A 21,651-nucleotide genomic window follows, 5' to 3' on the forward strand; every position below is an offset into this window, starting at 1 on the left:
CACAGCCAGACACATGTATTAATATTTGCAAACACATTAATGAACACAAACAGCGGCACAATCCTGATCTGGCACATAACAAAAGCTGCTATTAGCCCATTAAGAATTGGACTTGATGCCAGCCAGGAATTTTCAACCTTTTTTTTTTTTTTTAAAGCAAATTCCCCCCCCAAATGTTCTCAAAGCAGTGAGAGCAGCTGGTCTAAATACTCTCTGAAGGTAAAGCAAACAATAAACCATCACTATCTGCCCCGAGGAATTATTAAACATGGATAATTTATTGAATTTGCAAAGTGGGATCAGAGGGGTAAAAACTTTTGGCTACTGGGGTTAAGGTCAACTCTGATCCTGGTTAAATCACATTAATATTGTTCAAATCAGATTCAGAAAAGCCTACAAGCAATAAAAACTAATTTAGCTTATGTACTTAATTCCACTTAACTAACCAGAAAACTAAAACAGATGTATGGTCTAAAGAGGAAATTCTGCAAAACTATTCACAAACAAAAAACCAATAGCAGCCAGGCCTTGAAATATCAACAAGGAAAGATAGCACACAAACACACACTGATGATTCCATCACCATTCCTCCTGGGAGGACCAACAAAAGCAAAAGGAAATCCCAAAGGCACACAGTCATGCAGCAACTTTGACTTTCAGGCTGATGTATTTCAACTCCCCTGGGCTCAGAAGGGGAAAGAACCAAGCATGGTCAATACTGCTCGCTCTCTTTCTTTTTTATGACACAGAACAAAGCTGAATATTCCTGTAGCTAATCACACCATCTATGTTTTATACACTACATAGAATCACAGTGTGTGAGTGGCTTATTTGAAGGAAAAATGGGCACTGCTCAGTACACATTCATCATGACAAACAGAATATGAATTTGAAAAAAAAAGGTGCTCCAATCATCTCCTTCAGGAGACTGATTTTTATCATGCGGTTATTCAGTTATGGAGGGGGGAGAAAATCATTGCGCCTATGACAGGTGTTTTAAATGATAATGCGTTCCTGGCACTCCTGCATGTGTCTTGATTTTCATCCTGCCAGCAAACGCAATGCATTTCCATTCCATCCACTCAGTCTGTTTCTCCCTCGTCAACAGGTGGACAGGGAAAATTTGTTCTCGAGTAGGGAGCAGTTGCCATATCAACCAATGCATTGGATCAAGGCATTAGATTACTCAGTCCAAGTCCAATCTGAAATAAGATACATGTTTTAGCAAGACTCAAGTACATTGCATCATTACGATATAGTAAAGTGGTATCTTGACATCTTCTTATGGGGCTTTTGAAGAACTAGGATTTAACATGCTGAAGACACCAAACCCCCCCACTCCTCCATCCCCCACTCCACACACACACGCTCTAGCCAAACACACACAAGCCTGTGACAAAAGAGCACATGCTGTTTGTGCCGGAATGAATGCGACTGTGTCCAAGAGTTTCCATTTTTGTGCTGTTAAAAGGAGGCTTTGTTATGGCAGTGAGTGGGCAAGCCGTGAGTCAGTGAGGGACAACTATTCAATGGGGAGATGCCTCATTTTACTAGCCTATCTTCCTAGTTACACGGACTGCCAGGGCGTTGCTAGGAGGAAGACGGCACTGCCAGAAATGATGACATCGCCTTGATAGGCATCCTCCTGCTGTCCAAGAGAAAAGGGAAAGATGGAGAGATGATCAGAAATGCTGCCCCTCCTCCTCCCCCACTGTTCCTCTCCTTCTCCCCTCTAGGGATCTGCATCTCCTCACTTCCTACTCATCTCTTTTATATATTTTCATACTGCCTTTAAGGTGTGTTTTTCTGATTGTGATACTGTTCTTATCCGGTAGAGATAAGCCTCTAAATACTGAAACTTTTTGTCGTTTTCCCTGTGTTTGACCTCCTGAAAATGTACCTCTACAAAGCATTTCATTACATTTTTTCCCCTTTTGTTGCCCAGGACACACTGTTTTCTGCTGTGCCAGTGGTGAAGGCACTGAAAATTAAGGCTTTAAGAGGCTGGAAATCACTAGAGACAATCTTATTTTTGCCCGAGGGTGGGTTAGTTGTTTATCTGTATTTGAGTATGTGTGTGTTCCTTTGTCCAATTTCTACCTGGATGGAGTCTTAGACACCTAAGGGCACCACCCCTAAGGGCCAACCATATAATCATTTGGAAGTTAGTGGGTGGGTGTTTCTTTTTCCAGTGTGAAAATGTTACTGTGCTCCTTTCCCTTGTCGGCATCTGCAAACTGTATTTGAATATTTGCAGTGGAAAAAAATGCTGTTTGAACTGAAGACTTCAGCCCATCTGATCATTTAAAGGCTGAGACCTGGTTTTCTTTCCCTCTCTTATTGAAAAACAAATGATGATCCTGAAACATGATGCTTGCTATTTTGTCAAGACCCTTGTAAGAGACCCATATAAAGGATTGTGTGTTATGAAGTTCCCCTATGTTGTTGTCTAGGCATATGCTTATAGTATTTAATGCCATTTGTCAATGTGCCCTCCTATCTTGAGCTCATATATTAAATGTATGTCGTTATCTGTGGACACACTTAAGGAGGCTCCATCAATTATTTTTAGGCCAGCATGGTGTCAGTAATTCAAACGTCTAGTGGGACTAGCTAAAAGAATTATTAAGTAAGTAATGATGGTGGTTAAACCAAGAGATTTGGTACGACAACCTGCTGATGTAGCTTTGTCAGAGGAGTCAGTGAGGGACAACAACTTGCTTTGTCACAAAATCTACAACTGATAAACTACTAAATATAAATGAAACTATTAATCTTGTACCAAACAACACGATGGTCCATTGCAGTCTTTTTGCAGTTAATTAGACAGAAACAGTTTATATAATCACACCAATCCAACACACTTTCAATCTAAATTTCAACTGTATTTCACGTTGTAAACTCACACATACTGAACAAAATTATAAACACAGTACTTTTGTTTTTGCCCCCATTCATCTTGAGCTGAACTCAAACATCTAAGACTTTCTCTATGTAGACAAAAGGCCTATTTCTCTCAAATGTTGTTCACAAATCTGTCAAAAAATGAATGGAAAAATGAATACAGCACAGTATGGCGATATTTTCCGTGGCAATATTCTAGCGATACGCAGAGGTCAAGTACCGATTTTTTATTATATAAATTGTACATGAGAATTTTACTTTTTGGTACTATAATAACAAAATCAGTTGCCTTTTCAGTCCAATAGAAAAGTTTTCCATTTGGTGACACAATTTTAAATTGGAAAAAAGGTAATAAATTACACTATATCGCAATATTTTAAAATCGCAATAATATCATATTGTGACATAAGTATCGCGATAAGATATTGTGGGGATTCCCACCCCTATGTGTTAGTGAGCACTTCTCCTTTGTCGAAATAATCCATCCACCTCACAGGTGTGACATATCAAGATGCTGATCAGACAGCATGGGTATTGCACAGGTGTACCTTAGGCTGGCCACAATAAAAGGCCACTCGAAAATGTGCAGTTCCATCACACAGCACAATGCCACAGATGTCGCAAGTTTTGAGGGAGCGTGCAATTGGCATGCTAACTGCAGGAATGTCCACCAGAGCTGTTGCCCGTGAATTGAATGTTCATTTCTCTACCATAAGCCGTCTCCAAAGGCGTTTCAGAGAATTTGGTAATACATCTAACCGGCCTCATAACCGCAGACCACGTGTAACCACACCAGCCCAGGACTTACACATCCAGCATCTTCCCCTCCAAGATCATCTGAGACCAGCCACCCGGACAGATGCTGCACCAATCAATTTGCATAACCAAAGAATTTCTGCACAAACTGTCAGGAACCGTCTCAGGGAAGGTTCAATTTGAACCACGGTCACAGCATAGAGGTTTCAAACAGCCAGAAAGGCTACTGACTGGGTCATTGACTTTCAAGCTTTGGAAAAACAACAAAGAATGTTCAGACAGTGATATCTTTGTGAGTGTGAGCACACTTTTCTTCTCACAAAGCGCACAAAGCCACCAATCAAAAATCACTCAAACTCAAAAACCTACCCCAAACTCTGAGAAAAGACTGCAAAAGATCCGGGACTCAAATGTGAAGGCATTAGACCTGTGTACAGACACAGCAGATGGGCTAGCAGTAATACTAATGACAACTGGTACAACAGGATACATACTCAGTGGACAGAGTACTGTTGCAACTACTACACGACTCTACTAAATACAGCAAAAATAGCTAGAAAACTACTCCTTTTGTATACGAGTCAATTGAGCGCAGCCATGAAAGTGTCAGACCTCAGTTAGAGAGAGACCTACTCAATCGCTCTGTGATTGGTCAGATGCTTATTTGGGGCGTGGTTTAGCAAAGGGTCAATTCTTAACTTAAAGGCAAACGTGTATGTCTGTACATATGTGCAAAATCATTATAAAAGGGGTGCCATGGTTTTAAAAGTTTAGGAAACACTTCTGTAGAGAAAGATTGATCGTCAGTTGGAAGGACAGTTTGGCACATTGCTATTCAAGCAAGATAGCTTTACAAATGAACAACAAACTGCTTTTGTTCCTGCTTTGGGATATGATGAGTTGGTCATGTTGGTGCAGTGTTTCTGCGAAATTAGGCCATCCAATTAGATGCTCTTTACATTGAGATAATTAAAAGGAAAAAAAGGGATTCAATGACTTCTGTGGCATTTTAAAGGTGCTTTTAATCATCACTAGTAAGTCCTAGTGATGATTAAAACCAAACAATGACAGTTTCCTTTGATACAACCTACAAAGACTACTTGTACTAGGGTTAGTATAATAGAAATTAGGCCTACACATGCTCCCAGTGCACCAGGATGATGTGTATTGATGTGGTAATGTTATGGATTAGGTAACATGACAAATCGTGGAATACTTAATACTGAAACACGTACTCTGTTCATGTTTGAAACAATAACAAATCAATTATTTATCTGAGACTTATCTCTTTATCTTCAGCTGAGACAATCTGAGAGTAAGAGAGACTTGAGTGCTCTTGTTTGTTTTTTTCATTCCAATTAGCTGCAGAGGTTTCTCCATTTACAGGCAATAACATGTAAAACATCCCATGTAAACGAGGGTAACAGCATGCTCTCAGCTGTGATGAAGAGGGAAAACAGTCGATGAATGAGCACAGAAACGAGGGAGTCAAAGAATAAATCAGTGTGTATCATTATGAGTTCAAAGAAGCATAGTAATATTGAAATGGCTTGTGGTGGTTTTCACTGTAGAATAAAGTAAAAATACTTGTTAATTAGCCAAACAGTTTTAAATATATTTATATTAGGATTCATATTTGACCCAGTTTTCAGTGATGCCTGCATATTTCGCCCTCTACACTTTTTTAGGCTTTCACTCATGAGGTTTAAGCTGGGGTTTTGATTTCACTCAGAGAGAGCTTACACACTAGCTTAGCCTCATCTTTGGATAAAATCCATGTTGCCTGGGCATGGTAGACGACCCATGGCAGTGAGAGAGAGACAGAGACTCAGCGAGGAAGACTGAAGAGGGATTCTTGTGACAGATGGTCCCACTCGGTATCCGAGTCTGTGGGCAGTAATGCAAACAATGGCTCCCAAATACATTTTGGCATCTCTTCATCAAGGAGGCTAGTGAGCCGAGTCCAGTTTCAAATTACTTTCCCTCTTTTGTCTTCCATACGGACCTAAAATTTCACAGCCTACGCTTTTTCCCCCTGCATTCTCTTTCTCCCTGCCCTCCGCCATCACCCCACATTCTCCCTCGTCGTCACGCTTGCTCACTGGTTTACTCTGCTTCACCCCTTTACTCTCACTAAGACACCTATTCCACCCCACTCCTCACCCCCTGCATCTTTCTCCTCACTCTGTCTGAAAGGAGTGTGAAGTCGGAGATTGCCGCACAGCATCTCTTTGGCTTACTCCTGTTTAGCCTCTAATTAGATTTTCTGCTCCTCTTCTGTCCTGGAATGAAGTCTTCTTGCCGCTAGTGGTGCAGGCAGTGGGCAGTAACTTATACACACTTCCCTTTGAGCAAGTCAGCATGAGAAGTGAGTGGAAGGGGCAGTTACAACCTCCCATCCCCAAACTATTGTCACCACCAACACAGCACTGTTTTTTAAAAAACATCCATGGACCTGCATCTATTAAACCATCACAAACATTCTCACACACACACACAATCATCACAGCATGCAACCACACACGTAAAGGCACATGATGCACAAACAAACACCCACTCTACCTCCGCCACCCTCCCCATCATCTCAGCCACTAAATAAAGTCGAAGCATAACAGTGTGTACAAAGAGAAATGATGCTACTAACATGTGGGACTGCGATGTATTACAACGGACGGAGGCCGAGAGCCTCATCAGCATCAATCTGACTGGACAGTACATCGCCTCTGGGCCACCTCACTCTCACTCATTCACTCTGTCTCAGTATCACTCACTCTCTCTCGCTCTAACAGGTAGAGCAGTATTGATGGCCAATCCCCAGTGGTGGTTGGGGGCTGTTTGGGGTCACTAACATCTGTCACAGGGTTTTCTACAGCTCGTTATAAATCTGTCACACCAGAGAAGACAGGAACATGAATAAGACATGGAGCTGAGAGACCTGTGATAGGGAAAAAATATGTTGTGTGTTTATATGTATGTAAACAAGGCAGCTCGTGGAGTTATGTGTGGCATGCGTGCAGGCGTGCTGATGGCCATACATCAGATGCTGCTGTCATATTGGAAAATCAATACAGGTGCCAAATGTCTTTTAAACAACAATTACAGGAACAGAACAGGATAAATCTCTCTACCTGCTAGTTTCATATTTTTGTCTGACAGTGTTAAATGACCCAAATATTATTCTCTGATGCCAAATTTAGAAATGCTGTGTGCAAGTAGCATCATGGGAGGAACAAACAGTCCAACATCAATCAAGATGTTTCTGTACTTTGTCTCTGAAGGACAAATGCAAGAAAAACATTTGAAAAGCGGATACATTTTAAATGGACAGACAGCCATCATACCACCCAGAAGCCATTAGTCAGCCTTATACACAATGACCGCCAAGCCACATCCTCAATCAAACATGCCAGTGTGAAAAGCAAGGAGAATACTTTGACACCAGCCCTCAGCTGTCTGCCAATGAGGCAGCATGGGGAGTGTGATGAATACATAAATGCACAAAGACCCAATGTGACTGCCACTCTCTCTAATTAGCGCAATACAGTAATTCTGTTTACATCGCAGACCAAACATAACTTCCATTTCCTGAAAATCCTGCAAAAAATCTGGTGAAAGATTACAGCTAGCAAAGTAGCTCACTGCTCACTCACACTCTCTCTTGCTTTATTTATTTGTTTATTTATATATTTGCGGCACTCAAAAAAAATTCTCCACATTTAACAAGGCTGGCCCCGTTTACTCAAATTAAAAGATTACTGAAATCCCCGCTCATGGTGACATTTAGCACAATGGCGAAGATTCCTGTGAATCCAGATCAGACGTGGCATTTAAGTGTTATGACGTTTTTCTTGAAGTTAATCAGCAGACCAAGTCTTCTGACTTAAAAGCCAAAATCACTATCAAAATCTTCAAGCTTTTAAATTTTTTATAATTGGATACTTAGAAATGTCTCTGTGCTTCTTTCAAGTCTGAGAACTACCAAATCAGACATCTGTTATAAATATTGCCAAGATGTCGAGACTATGTGACAGAAGCGAGGAATACTGGCTGCCTGTTCCTGCACCCTACAGAGGGCAAAACCCGAAGGCCTACTAAGCAGATCTTGCTTAGCCTTGCCCTCTCTCTGTGTCTCCCCTTCTGTATTCTGCACTCTCTCTCTGCTCCCTCTGTGGCAGGTGTTACTCGGCAGTTGCCAGATATTGCTGACTCTGGCTATTCTAAAGAAAAGCTGCAGAAATACATATTCTTTAGTGTGTCTGTCAGCCCACAGTGGATACAGGTCCCATAGGGCCTCACCTGTGTCATCCACACTGTATGGTGTGAATGGCACAGGTATAGAGAGACAAATCGAGGTTTGTATAATCTACAGAAGTGCACTGCCAGTGTAGTGTGACAAAAAGTGTCCAGGGTAACAAATGTATTAAGACTTTGCCTTGGAAATCTCTTCCAGAAAATAAAATGAGTTGTAAGGAAGCAGACAGACAAAGAATCTGTATAGCAGTAGTGTACAGTAAGCAGTCAGCAGGGGACCAAACAACCACAGCAATTAACATACAGTACTGCAATAATATACATAACACAAAAATGTGACACTTTGCACAAACACATCCAAGCCCTCTGATATACTGTTCATCACACATTCAGCATTGCAATGTTGCACAACAAATGCATAAACTGTCCACATGAGCCCAGAAGCAACATGGACATCTCTCACCGTGTTTTCAGAAGCTCGAACCAAGCGGGATGGCACAAAGGGCATCAGGAGGCAGGTCATTTATGACTCAGGTTAGTGGGAGGCGTGTCCTGTCAGCTTATCATAGCTGGTAGTTTTTGATTGATGACAAAATAAATATAATGAAGAGCAGCCTTACAACAGTTTGTAATTCTATTTTTGTTTATTTCTCTTTATTTCCCTCAAATATGTGCATATATACAGTTTTTTTTTTTATTAGTGTCTTACTGCAGAGGTAGCCCTCTTAATTGGGAATCACGGCTTTATTTTTATTTCAGAATGGCTGAAAATAGTGATACTCTGGCATTCTTATCAATTGTTCCTCTAAATAGGAATTAGACATTGTCTTTACCACAAACCGGACCACCAGTTGTCAAACACAAAAGAGAAACAACTAAAGGTTAAACCCACAGGGATTCTGAGTAGTGGGCTTCACATTGTGAAGGGATTAAATGGTGAAAGGTATAGCTCTGCATCACTTAGCTGATTAAGGTACCAGCAGGCCTTTCTACAGCCCATTGGGAGCTTATGACGGATTAAAATAACCACTGGGTAATTAACAGGGGCAGGTAAAATGGCCTGATTGTCCCCCTTCTGTGTAGAGCTGGTAAGAAGACAAACAAATCCATTACCAAGATTTATGCAGCATTCCTAAATTCACTGGGACAATAATGGTGAAAGGGCAACATTCCATCACGTTTAGAGCATGGCAAGTAATGACTTGTCATAAGCAGACTATCAGATGGAGGATATTACATTATCCATGCCAACACTTTCAAAGGAACCATTATTTCAACTTTTGTCATTACAGATTGAGCAAAAGAAAAGGAGAAAAAAGAAAGAAGAATTGCACTGTAAGTTCTTTAAAGTCTACTGGCTTACAGGGACCGAAAGAGCAAAGAATTAAATCCTCCTTGACGTTACCTTGGCAGGGGTTAGATGAAAATGGAGGGTCACTAGTGGTGTAGTGTGTGAAGAGGACTCAGTGGGACAGAACACTCAACAAATCACTGCTCAATATAGGAGAAGGAAACTACTTCCCCTAACCGTGGCCAGATGGCTGTGTTTTCTACCTGCTTTGTTCTAAACGTTTTTTCTTTTTTTTTATTAAATGAGAAGCTGCAGGGGTTTGACAAAACTATGTGAATGCCTCATAAAAAAAAGATCTTAAAGTCACTGCTAGAAAAGGTGGGTAACAATAGATTTAATGCCAGTTAGCAGAAACATGTCTTATGGTGCATTAGAGTGTCTTTATATGAGGTGTTTACATAATTGTGTCTGTCCCCAAAATGATTTAATGGTAGGAAAATCCCAAATGTACAGTATGGTTCAAACCCATCCCATCCCAGTCCTTTAAAATGGAACGCTCACATCCTCTGAGCAACGACAGCAAAAAAATAAAAAAAGGAGAGAAAAGAAATCCACCTCACAGGCTAAACTTTTCTTGAAATATGCACAAGTTCGGATTTACATAATCACACAACAAGGTGGCCGCTTTGCTGTCCCCTTTCTGCCACTTCCTTTGAATAAAAAGCAAGACAGAAAAGGTTATAAAAGCTTTGTTCGTATGGGTACTTATCTGCCCTTGAGGACAAACTTTTACTTTTAAACCAAGGTGGGAAGAAAATCTGGGGTGCAAATCTCAAGATGTATAAGAAACCAGTCAAAAAGCACATTCTTTTTTAAAAGTTGCCACAACCTGATTCGGTTATGTCATTCCTTAGACATATTTTACCTTTCATTCAACTTTGTATTGTCCAAGATGTAAATGGGACACTGTGTGTGTGTGACACTGTTGCCTTCCCATACAGGCTGTGGAAACGTTGTGAAACTTGAGACCCAGACTAGCTCTTCTGAATGATGACTGACGGATATAAGTGAGACATTCATGGTTAAATTGATCAGAATTGCAGCACTTATATTGTGCACAGCCACATTATGGGAGTCATCACAACATTCGTTCCCAGAGAACAGGGTATAATTAAAACAAGACATGATTTGACATGACATCTTTGCCATTGCCTTTTCTTGATCTCTATAAGTACAAGAACTGAAGGGTAAATGCAGTAAATAAGGGGTGGGGCTGTTGCAATGGCTTTGGTTTTCTTTGACCGTATTGCAAGCTGATAGCATCAAAAAACATCAGGGCAGGCATCAGTACGCAAAAGATATATATTCTTCTGAGTTCTAGCTCCTGGTGTTGAAATCGACCTATTCATTCTCTCCAGTTGCTAGGGCCTATAAATAGAACGGCATCTGCCAGTTGTGTGGTCAAGCGGTATATCCAGCCTGCCTTGAGCTGTCATCTTTAAACGATAAGAGCGTTGGAGGACTGAATCGCTGAGTGTTTGTGTGTGCATGGTATCTGTGTGACATCCTCATTAATGTATGTCCCCCCAGTGCAAGGACAAAGGAAGCCAAATAAGGACAAACATGACGCTGCAACAACTATGCTCATTTCTCCTCTTCTCTTCTCCTCTTTCTCGGTCCTGCCTGAACTCTCCTCCTGCTCTTCTTTTGTCCGGTTATGTTTATTCAGGTCTTGATCATGATTATCCCCCCCCCCCCCCCCCCCCCATCTTCATCCCTTTCTCTTTTCTACAGCCACTGTATTTTTCACCTCTATCATCACACCCCTCCCCTGTCCATCTGCGGTGGCAAGGTCTTGACTTCCACTCACAGTGGGATGGCAGCGAACAAAAGAGCAAAGCAAAAGGTCAACTTATCCTGGTTGTCACTCAACACCCCATCTTATATCTAGTCAGAGACAATTTAAGGGAATGCCACTCCACTCAAAGAATCCTGAATAGAATTGTGTGGGGAAGCCCGTTATGCCAAAGATGGAGCTTGTGTAGACATACAGTATCCCTAAATTTTGTCTGCTTTTTAATATCCGAGCCGGGAAACATATTAAGCCAACCGTGTGGTTCCATTGACAAGTGCACAGTTGAGGTTTGCAAATGTTGATGAGCTCATGGCGTCATGTCACTGGCCCACTGGATAGAGCCATAAATGAAATTGGTGTCGTGAAACCTTGCGCATGCATAGCATTACTTCTGTGGAAAAGGCTTTTCAAACCTTACTTTGGGGAAAAGTCATGAAACCTTTTTAGCGGTCAGATTTTACTGGTGATTCTTTGCATGCAGTTTTTATGACCCAGTGACCATTGAAAGTGCTTTTACAGCTCTCTCCCCATTAATTTAGATAGCCTGATCTTGTTAGTCCAAAATAACTGACTGGATGCATTACCAAGATGGCTGCCGAGTGGTCAGACTTGCCATATTAGGACTTTGATCTAGTGCAAGATTATGGGGGTCAATCCTCGTCACTGACTGCATTATTTCCCACTCTCTCAAGAAACGGAATAATCACCCACTTCTACAAATATTTGATTATTAGGAAACTAACTGTAATCAGTAATTAAGCATGTTAAATTATACTCAATCAAGGCTAAAGACAGGCAGTTCAATCAGAGGAACTAAGCTCTGAATAATTTTCAATAAGCAATAACAAGTTGTTACAAACTCCCTTCACATCTTTAATCTAATATTTTTTACAGGCTTATGAACACCTTCTATGTCCTTAAGCTTTTGTACAGGCATGGCATTTGGCTATAAAATTGTCATAAGAAAACTAAGATGATTAGTGTGAGTTAAAGTGGTCTAGTGGGTATGTTTTAAACACTCCATCTTTGACTATACTACTGAACTAATGAGAGTACTGCAAAATTGGCAAATGAATTTTCTGGCAAGTCGGTTTAATTACAGCACTTTTTCATCTAAAGCAACAGTGACTGATAAATGATCTGAGTCACGCATGTGTGTAATACATTTTTTATCTTATCTCTGCAGCAGCAAGTTAGACCACCTCTTCTGTATACTTCAGGTTTATTTAAAGAACCCGAATGTCAGTCTGCGTCATCCTCAGCCTCACAAGGATCTAAGATATACTTTTATTTAATCCCGCGAGGGGAAACTCAACACAAAAGCAAAGTGAATTTGAATACTAGATATCTGCCTAAGACATTGTTAAGGACCACAGCTAAACGGCATGGGATAATTGTAGCAAAAGGCAGGACATTTTATCATCTTTCTGTGCCTGTCAGGGGCACTATGAACAGCAATGAGTCATCAAGGCCTTTGTGCAACTGGGGACAAAAGTACAGGCTGGTAACTAAGTGCACAGGATAAAAGCAGCCTTTGAAGGCCCCTATGAACCTATTAAAATCTTAATGATTCATTTTAGACGAATAATTTTTAATCACTTTTGCATTCAACAGTGGACGGGACCACCTTTCGGTTACTGAAAGAGATAACCTTGACTAAAATAATTTTATTGATAATGTTTTATTGAGGTGTGTTGCTTACATTCTGGGCACTTACAGGATATCCAAATTAGGCAGACAAAACATATTTAAGAAAAAAGCTGAAGGCTGAAAAATGTGCATGAACAAAATTGCGGTGCTCATCCTTCAAAGAGACATAAAAACCTGAGATTTTCCTCTCCTGCAATTACATAAGTGCAGTATTGGAGCTGGAATTATATTTGATCATCTTCAAGTTATTTTTATTTCACATAACTTTTTATCCTTAGCTGCTGTGCTCTAACTCAATGCTTCCACCTAGCTTTTCAACCACAGAAGACACCTTTGGTACAGTGGCACAGCGCTATGCAGATGGCAACACACACACACACACACGCACACACACACACACACACACTTCACTCACAGCCACAAGGGTCATCATCAGAGACTGCTTCCCTAGCGACCACAATGACTGATCAACATGTGAAATTAACATCAACAATAGCTCATCGTCCAAAAATCCTGCGAGATCAGGGCAGACAAGGAGACCGCTTCTCTGAACTGCCCCCTGGCCCCAAGTAATCAAATAAAATATCAGGTGTAATCTATTACCAAAATGAGAGATGGGGGACTTGTGCTTACCTTCCTGTACAGCCTGGAAGGGGTTGTTAGGCTCAATAAGTTTTACAGAGTGGGTGATTTTCTCACTCTGCAGAATGTCGTCATTCAGACTCAGGTCTGAAATGGCAAGTTGGAAAATCTCGTCATCTCTCACAGCATTTTCCTCAAATATGGCACCTGTTGAATAAAAGAATTATCACAAGTTATTTGGGGAGTAAAAAAAATGCGAGGAGGTAAAGTATGATTGCCGGGTAGAGTGGGTTGAGGAGTTGCAACTTTTATGCTGGACCATTGCTATTACAGAAAAAATAGAAGCATTTTAGTGTTATTCTCCAAATGTTGCCAAAGTGATGCATGATTCAATAATGGTAGGTGAACTTTAGTTTGAGCTTCCTGTGGTTTAATTAGCTTTGAAATTGTGCAACATGTGCATCTCAGCATGCCTTAACAAGATTTCAGCACCATGGACAGCGACATGGCCACATCACAAAACACTATCTGACGCATAAAGTAACCAAACCTAGAAAACAAATGGCTGTCACATCTACTAGATCATTGGCATCCTACCCAATAAGCATTATAGGCCTAGTGTGGGAGGCATCCTGAACCTCAACTGTCTCTCCCCTTCCCTCTCTCTTCCTCTGCTTATCAAAATGGCATCAGCTGCTATTGCGAAATGCATGTATATCACGGAAAAGGGTTTCAGGAAATGAGAAGTACAATTGGGGTACCCTAATGTTAAGCGGCGCAGCAGCCAACATTATCTGGATGGAGTCCTACTTCTGTATTAAGCCGGTGACTGAGCACCTGCTGCTTGCCAGACTGTTGCAGTAAACTGTGAGTACCACCACCAGCAGCAGCAGCAGCAGCAGCAGCAGCATCAGAGGAGCAGTAAGATGAAATTAGCTCACAGTGACATTGACATTTTTATCTGAGATTCCAACGGCAGTCATTCCTATCATGACAAGGTGCAAGAAAGGGGCACACAAACCAAGGCATTTCTTCAGTGTTTGAGTGTGTGTGTGTGTGTGTGTGGGAGGGGGATGTGGGGGGTGTGGGGGGGGATTGTTAAACCTATGTATTTCAAAACCGTAAAATGACATGCAATGCGATTTTTAAGGACACCAGATCGGACTGGCAGCTCTGGTTTGAAGTTTGAGAACAAAGAGGCTCTATGTGCTTTGCATCTCTAAAATGAAACTCCACTGACATTCCCTCTGTCTTGTTATTGACATTGCAGTCACGTTCCGGTGAAAGTTGAGGCTTGTCGGGTACAGACAAGAGGTAGCTTGGTCTGAAAAAGCCTCAGCCATTTGGCTATTGGACATTCATTTCGTCAAAGCCTCAACAATACGGGCATTTCTGCTTACTGTAATCCGTGTTTTGAATACAGAATTGCAATTTACAGGCCGGCAGTGGTGAGATTTAGATCTGAAGCCAACATGAATGCAGTGATCTGCCGTCGAAAAGTGCAAGAAAGGTCTGCAAAAAATGGGCAAATGAATAAAAAAAATAGGAATTAATAACATCAAAATAGCTCTGGCAGTAAAGGTCAGAGGCATGGCCATTTACCAAACGCCAACTTTTCAAGAGTCAAAGTGTTGCTTAAACACAGGATGCATAGACTATTTATCCCGCCCTCACACCAAAATCCTGTGATCCACGCAGTATGCGCTGGCTGAGCTTTATCCCCTCATGCTTTGCGTTTTACACCCGTCTAACCCATCGGACGCTTACCGATATGTATGATGGAGTCCGCTTTGGCAGAATTGCATTGCAATATCCACAAGGAAAGGCAGATCAGCAGCAACTCCATCTCGGGATTTCAGCGAGGCGGCTCATCCAAGCTCTGCTCGGCTGTCCTATACTGTCCAAATGGAGCACCCAAAGAAAAAAAGCGATCAAAACCCAGTGCAAAACAGAACCGCGGTACACACAGGAAACCCGACAAAAATTAACACTGTTTTTTTCCCCTCTATCTTTTTTTCTTTTTTGAACCAACAAAAACAAGCTGACCGCAGGAAGGTGGACTCAAAAAGATGAGGAAAAACCGATGGGGATCCGAGGTAAGACTGAAAAGATAGGTAGCCGGGTGAGAGAGACCGGCGTTACCTCTCTCACTCTCGCCTCTCTCCCTGCGCTCCAGCGTCTAAAGCATGGCAAGCAGCAAAAAATGCGGAGGAGGGACATCCCTCTAACTACACACGGAGAGACGCTCACATACACACTCCGGGAGAAAAAAAAAACTACACACTCTTCAGTCCTTTTCGATCACGTGACTGTAGAGACTTCACGACTCGGCTGCTGTCCCGACAAGCCGGGTAGAAATGATTTGGACTAGCCGGAGAAAGACGCTTGGAGAGCTGATGTCTAAACACATGATTGGAGGTTGCAAGAGGCAAAAGCAAAATATCTTCTCTGCCTGTACGCACGGCATTGTTGAAAAGAAAGCCAAATGATCGAGTGACAAAAGCTCATGCGCAAAACACAGATTGGCTCGAGAGATGAAAAGTCAACGGCGGTGTAAACAGTTTACTTTTGGAGAAGTTGGCTTTTCAGGGACGATGTGAGGGAGCAGAGCGGCTGAGGCAGATTTTCAGCGTACTGAAGTGGCGTCGGAGCGCAGCTGATGTGGCAGAGAAAAGGATTTACACACCGTGTTCCTCGGCAAGGGCTGATGGATGAGGGACAGACGTGACAGAAGACAAAACGCCTGAGTCAACCGGGGAGCAGCTGGATGGCGTTACCGGAGGAGCATTTTGTAGAGGCACAAACACAAAATAGCTTTATGTTTTTATTATAGCTGCATGATCTGTTTGATTAAATAATTGTTGCTACAGCAAAAATTGCCACCATCGGATTTTTTTCATCGCGGGATTATAGCAGTGGGGCTAATTTCAAGGACTGGCTGTTTTTCGTGAATCAGACTACCGGGTGCAGTTACACGCCTCACAATGTTTGAGCAATGCCAGCCGTGTGCAGAGCTGTGAAGAAGAGGGAGAAGTCGTGTAAGAGACGGAGTTTCTAGATGGGCATAATCTTACAATTAAAGGATATTTCTCGTGACTGATATAAAAACGGAAATATCTCTTAATTGTTTGGTTAAGTCTGTCAGAGGCGCTGCGCAAAACTTTCAGCACCACCGGTAGTGGACAGCTCCTTCACTAAACTGCACATGTCCAAGAAAAAAAAGGCACCTGTAGAGCAAACAGAGTCAACGATCTCACAGTCTGCTAAATATCTCCATGTATGTTTATATCGTTCCAGGGACTAATTTAAACCTCAAAAGCAAATCACAAAATGGGAAAATAATGCTTTACTCACACTGCAGCCCAATTCTTTCTTTCAGAGACAAAACTAAATAAACCCACATCATTCTCATGTCAAAGTCTCACATGTTCTGTATCATGGTGCTCATCTGTTTTTCATTGCAGCCGAAGAATAAACATCTGTGCCTCCGAAGTAAAACCACACACTTCGCCTTCTGGCCACTTGTGGATACTGCAGCTGTGGTTGCGCAAAATGTTTCCATCCTTTCATAACGATTTCTGAAATCTGGTTTTGAGAACAAACTGTGTCCTTCGCACTGTAAAAATGTGCAACACAACATTAGATTTTAATGTCTGAATATTTGGTAAATGCTAACCCACATACCAGTGCCATATGTCATGGAGCAATAGCTTTGACAAAAAAGCAATGGAACATACTGCAAAAATGAATTATTGCCCTTTGATCCCAATTACAGTTCCCTTAACACACTAGATCAATCTACACTTACTCCAAAGGGATCAAAACAGAAAGATTAACTTGAGATTTGAGTTTTCAGCAGGCAGGCTTTCAAAATATCAAACAATTTTTCACATCCAGGCAGAGGTATAAAATATCTTAATTTCATTGATCTATGAAGCAATATGTTGCTGACATTTAATCAAAAATGATTCATTTTAACTGCCGACTTAACTGGCAATTCGCATGGATCTTAAAAAGGCTTAATTCTTTGAGTGTTCTTGTGTTTATTATGACTGTATGTGAGGTAAATCTGCCATTTATCTCTTCCTCTCTCTTCCTGTTGGGGGGAGTAATACATGTTGTGCATATTGCGCAAAATCTGCATAAAAATAATAAATGAGTTTAATCTGACTGCTACCTAAAGGCTGCAATGAAGCTGTCCAATACATTTACATGTTTTATGCAACTAAGATGTTAAATAATGAAAAAAGAAAGAACATTTTTGTGTTCTAAATCGTCATGATCAACAACAATAACAATTCCAAGAATGTAATGGATATGACATTAATACCAGGGATATCTGTATGATTCAGCAGGCAACATACATATTGTATCAAGTTTTGTTTATGGTTCACAGATGAGCTGTGACTGAACAAGCTGAGGCTCAACATAGTAAGGATGTGTAAGTATAAGTGGTAAGTCTTGCTATTTTATTCCGTTGCCATTATCATATATCAGATATTCATGTTGAAAGTAATGCAAGTCTTCTAATATTTATTCTCTGCATATAGAGAGGTATTTAAAAGACATTTGAGTGAATAGCACTTTGTGTTTTGTGTCATAGGCGAGTTCCATGCATTAGTAAATAGATGCAATATGAAAGTAGGCCAGCCAATGAATAATCACCCATTTTTGGGTTCATTATGCAGTTGATTCACACCTGTTTTTTTTGGTCCAAAAATCCCCTAATGAATATCTTTTTCAAATTTCAAATACGTTGGCATCTGTCAGTGTTTTGTTCCTTCAATTCCAGTTGTGGAGCATACACCATGCATCTCCATGGGTGTCAACATAAGTTAGTCGCGAAAATGCTGAAAACAGTCACCGAGACATTGGCGGGTAGGTCACGCCTGCTCTCAGCAATGAAGGTGGAATTTCATTGTCACACAAACCTGAGTCATTAATGTTTATGGCTGTGAGCAATGAAGTGAAAAGGAAAGAGAGTTTTTCTCCTCCATTTTGGAACAAGACCAAAAAGTTAATTTAGATGAAGAGGAGCTGTGACATGCAGAAGTAAAAAATCCCAAAAGTTTATGAATAGATAAGTACCACTATACAGTGACCTCTTACCATTATTGGCCCTTTCTTCTTTGATAAACAAATTTTTCTAACTTCATCCCAAATACTATGCTTTCCTAACCAAAAGCCTACATACATACATATAATTAATTGTTTCTATAGAGTCTTTATGTTCTTTGTCCTCGGTTCCTTCTGATGAGTCCCATCTCTCAATTTAATCTTAGATTATATTCTTATGCATGGCTTGGGGCAGTGCACATGGCTGCCTGTGAAATGATTGTTGTTTACAGTGTAATACACATGTTTTGCTCCGGTGTAGCTGGTCTCTGTCTTCACTGATTAGTATATTATTAGTGCTATTGTATATTCACTGTATCTGCTTTTGACTCCAAGAGGAGAAATCTATTTAATGATGTTCTATTCATTCATACGCGGAAACTCATTATTACAAACTCTGACTATTGTGTTTGCTCCTATCCTTCCACATGGAGCCATGATCTGATAACTAGTGAGGTGCTGTATAAGAAGTCGCAAGACTTTAATCACTTCATTAGCCTTTAGCCTAACATATCCAGGGTCTAGAGAACCGGGCGGAGCCAGCAGCATACAGTCAAATGTACTGCAAGTCAACATAATTAGACTAGTTACTGCAGCAGTTGTCCGGCATACATATAGTATGTTAATGTCACTTAGTATTACCAGTGAGGAATGCACTGAGAGCACCACCAGTGTGCCACAACAACAGAAGTACAGTAGGTAGCATATTTATAAAATGGTTGGCTTACTACATTCATAGTAGAAAAAGCAAGAGATGGCACTTAATGTTATGAGTTGACTGAAGAGTCTGTTGCTGTGCAGTTGGCCCCATCCTTCCAATTGTGGTTGTGGATGTTGTTATATGAAGCCCCTGCACCAATTTGGAGGAGGGTTAAATCTCAGACAAGATGAAAATCCATTCATGTCGAGCAGAAATGTGCAGGGAATGGCAAAAAGTGTCTGCAGCACTAGAGGTGAATAAGCAAGACTCTCGCTTCCAAATACACAGCCTGAGGTAACATTATAGATTAATCATGTTAGGGGAGAATAAGCGCAACCTCTATCACAGACTCTGAATTTCAATGAGTGAATTGTTGACTACCCACATCATAATATATTTCAACATTACACCGTACTGAACCTTGGTGAAATATGTACTAGGTAATATATAAATGATTATATATATGGAAAAATATACCAGTGGACAGAATCTCTGAAACAGTGGGACATGTAGGTTTGTCTATGTCACCCTGGTGCCAATAACCCGTTTTAGATGTGACCTATAGTCTATGTTACCGTTTCACTCTCACTTTTCAACAACAAATTTGGAAAAAAGTTTGCAAAGTATGTACAAAGTATGTACTAAGTGCATATGTTTTGTTTTCAGAACTTCTTATTCTGCAGTTTATTATGATCAGTTGTGTTTTGAGAAAAGCAAAAGAGGTTTTTCTGGTTGGATTTATTGTATGAGCCTGACAGAAGCAAGCTGCTCTTCTGCTGTTCTTTATCCTTTTTTTTTTTTACTGTTCCCTAACCACATGCCTGATCATCAAATTGGTGTCTAAATGGTAGTGGAATGTGGTTACTCCTATAAAAATTAAATAAGAAGAGCACATATACCAGATGTGTTCAGTGTTTTCTGTGCCATCCACAATTCATTGTTTACACTCATCTGTGTGAACGGTATGTATCTGCCTGTCTGTCAGTCGATCTATTTGTATGTCTGATGAAAGATCTCACCATAATAACAAACAAAAAACCACCATCAGTTTCAAGAATGTAAAAGTCTGTCTTTGTAATGGTATTTATCTGCCTGTGATTTTATAATGAGATACAAACTTTTTTTTCTAAGCTAACAAATCATTAGCAGAATCTGCAAAGAACTAATTATGCCTGCAAAGATGTTTACAGTTTATACAACAAAGGTGCCTACACATGATCAGCGGTAAAACCACTCTGTGCTGGAGTGCATCACCCTATGAGGTGGCGCCCAACTAGGTGGAAGCGCTACACTTAGTGTTGAGGGCCGCTTGAAATTACCACCAAGCTCTTTGCTCAAAGTTCAAAATATTTCATCTTTGACCTTGGTTGCCATGGGCCTTTCAAAGTGCAACCAATGAGATAACAGCTGTATGTGACATTAGTGACACATGCAAGCAGGGGAGGTAGAGAGTGATGGAAGAACTAGAACTCTAAACATAACACTATCTTGCTTGGAAGCGTAATTGGGAAACTTTGCCAAATCCAATGCTAAAGTTAACTCCACTGTGTCCTACCTCACGGTGAGTGAAGAGCAAATTATTTATCATCATCTGAAGGCAGCTTAATAGCGACTATTAGGACATTTGTTGTGGGTGCCCTGAGCAATGCTATTGAACCCTGTGCCTATGTCAGCTACATTTCACTCCAGCTGTGCCTGCAAGACAGTCATTAGTCAATAGGTTGTTTAAAGGGGAGCCACTTAGCAGAAACACACTTAGAAATCTACCTGTAAAGATGCACGCTTTGCAAATGAGCACAATGCAATATCCTTTGAGTATTTTACTTTTTAAAAGCAGGTCAATCTGATTCATTATTAAATTCAGTATTAAAAGGAAAACCAGCAAAGGTAACCAGAGAACATACACAGTGAGGTGAGAGAGGACCGGTCTGAAATTGAAAAAGCTCTGCTACTGCTTGGCAAACACCTATTATCCCAATTATCCACACAGACCACGAAAAGAAATATCTAAATTATGTTTGCAGACAAACACTTCTGGAAGTTCTCAATTTCTGTGGCCATTATGCAAAACAAAAGAATCTGAAGGCACTGTGCAAATTGCTTTAACAGCAGCCGGATTGTGGTCTAGCAGGATAAAATATCGCCATGCAAACCCACTATTCACTATATTGCAGTTAACTCCACACAGTAGTGGAGATATTTTTTAAGGTGAAAGCTTCAAAGTTGATAGCCCACGCTTGTGGCCATTATCATCTTGTACAAAACTAATTACACAAGCCATGAATTATTACACAGATATTACAGGAGGGACAAAAGCCAGAACGACAGCACAGCTCCCAACAAACTTGCTCTTTTTCCATCTATTCATAATGAAGTCAAACTTGTGTTTCATTTCTCTAGAAAGTTTGCCCTGTGCAGTGAACTCCAAGTGTCTGTCTCTTGCTGCCATTTTCCTCTCACTCTCTTTTTCTTTCCAGTGCCATCCCATTATCACCCTTTTCATTCTTGTCTTCTCACTGCCACCTTCACAGATGTGCTTGAAAGATA

At 40.8% G+C, this 21,651-nt stretch overlaps 1 protein-coding gene across 1 annotated transcript in view; it reads right to left on the reverse strand.

Annotated features, from left to right (window-relative positions):
- grid1a (glutamate receptor, ionotropic, delta 1a) overlaps positions 1-15,752 on the reverse strand; it is a 260,845-nt gene extending 245,093 nt beyond the window's left edge. The window contains exons 1-2 of the mRNA XM_038737961.1: positions 15,057-15,752; positions 13,341-13,496 (exon numbers count right to left, since the gene is read on the reverse strand). Coding sequence (XP_038593889.1) covers positions 13,341-13,496; positions 15,057-15,135 — 235 coding nt within the window. The 5' untranslated portion in view covers positions 15,136-15,752. The remainder of the gene's footprint in view (positions 1-13,340; positions 13,497-15,056) is intronic.
- Between the last annotated feature and the right edge of the window lie 5,899 nt (positions 15,753-21,651).

The sequence above is a fragment of the Micropterus salmoides genome, unplaced genomic scaffold (genome assembly GCF_014851395.1).
Source record: "Micropterus salmoides isolate LMB-PRFRI ecotype aquatic unplaced genomic scaffold, ASM1485139v1 Ms_hic_scaffold_22, whole genome shotgun sequence".
Classification (NCBI taxonomy): Eukaryota; Metazoa; Chordata; class Actinopteri; order Centrarchiformes; family Centrarchidae; genus Micropterus; species Micropterus salmoides.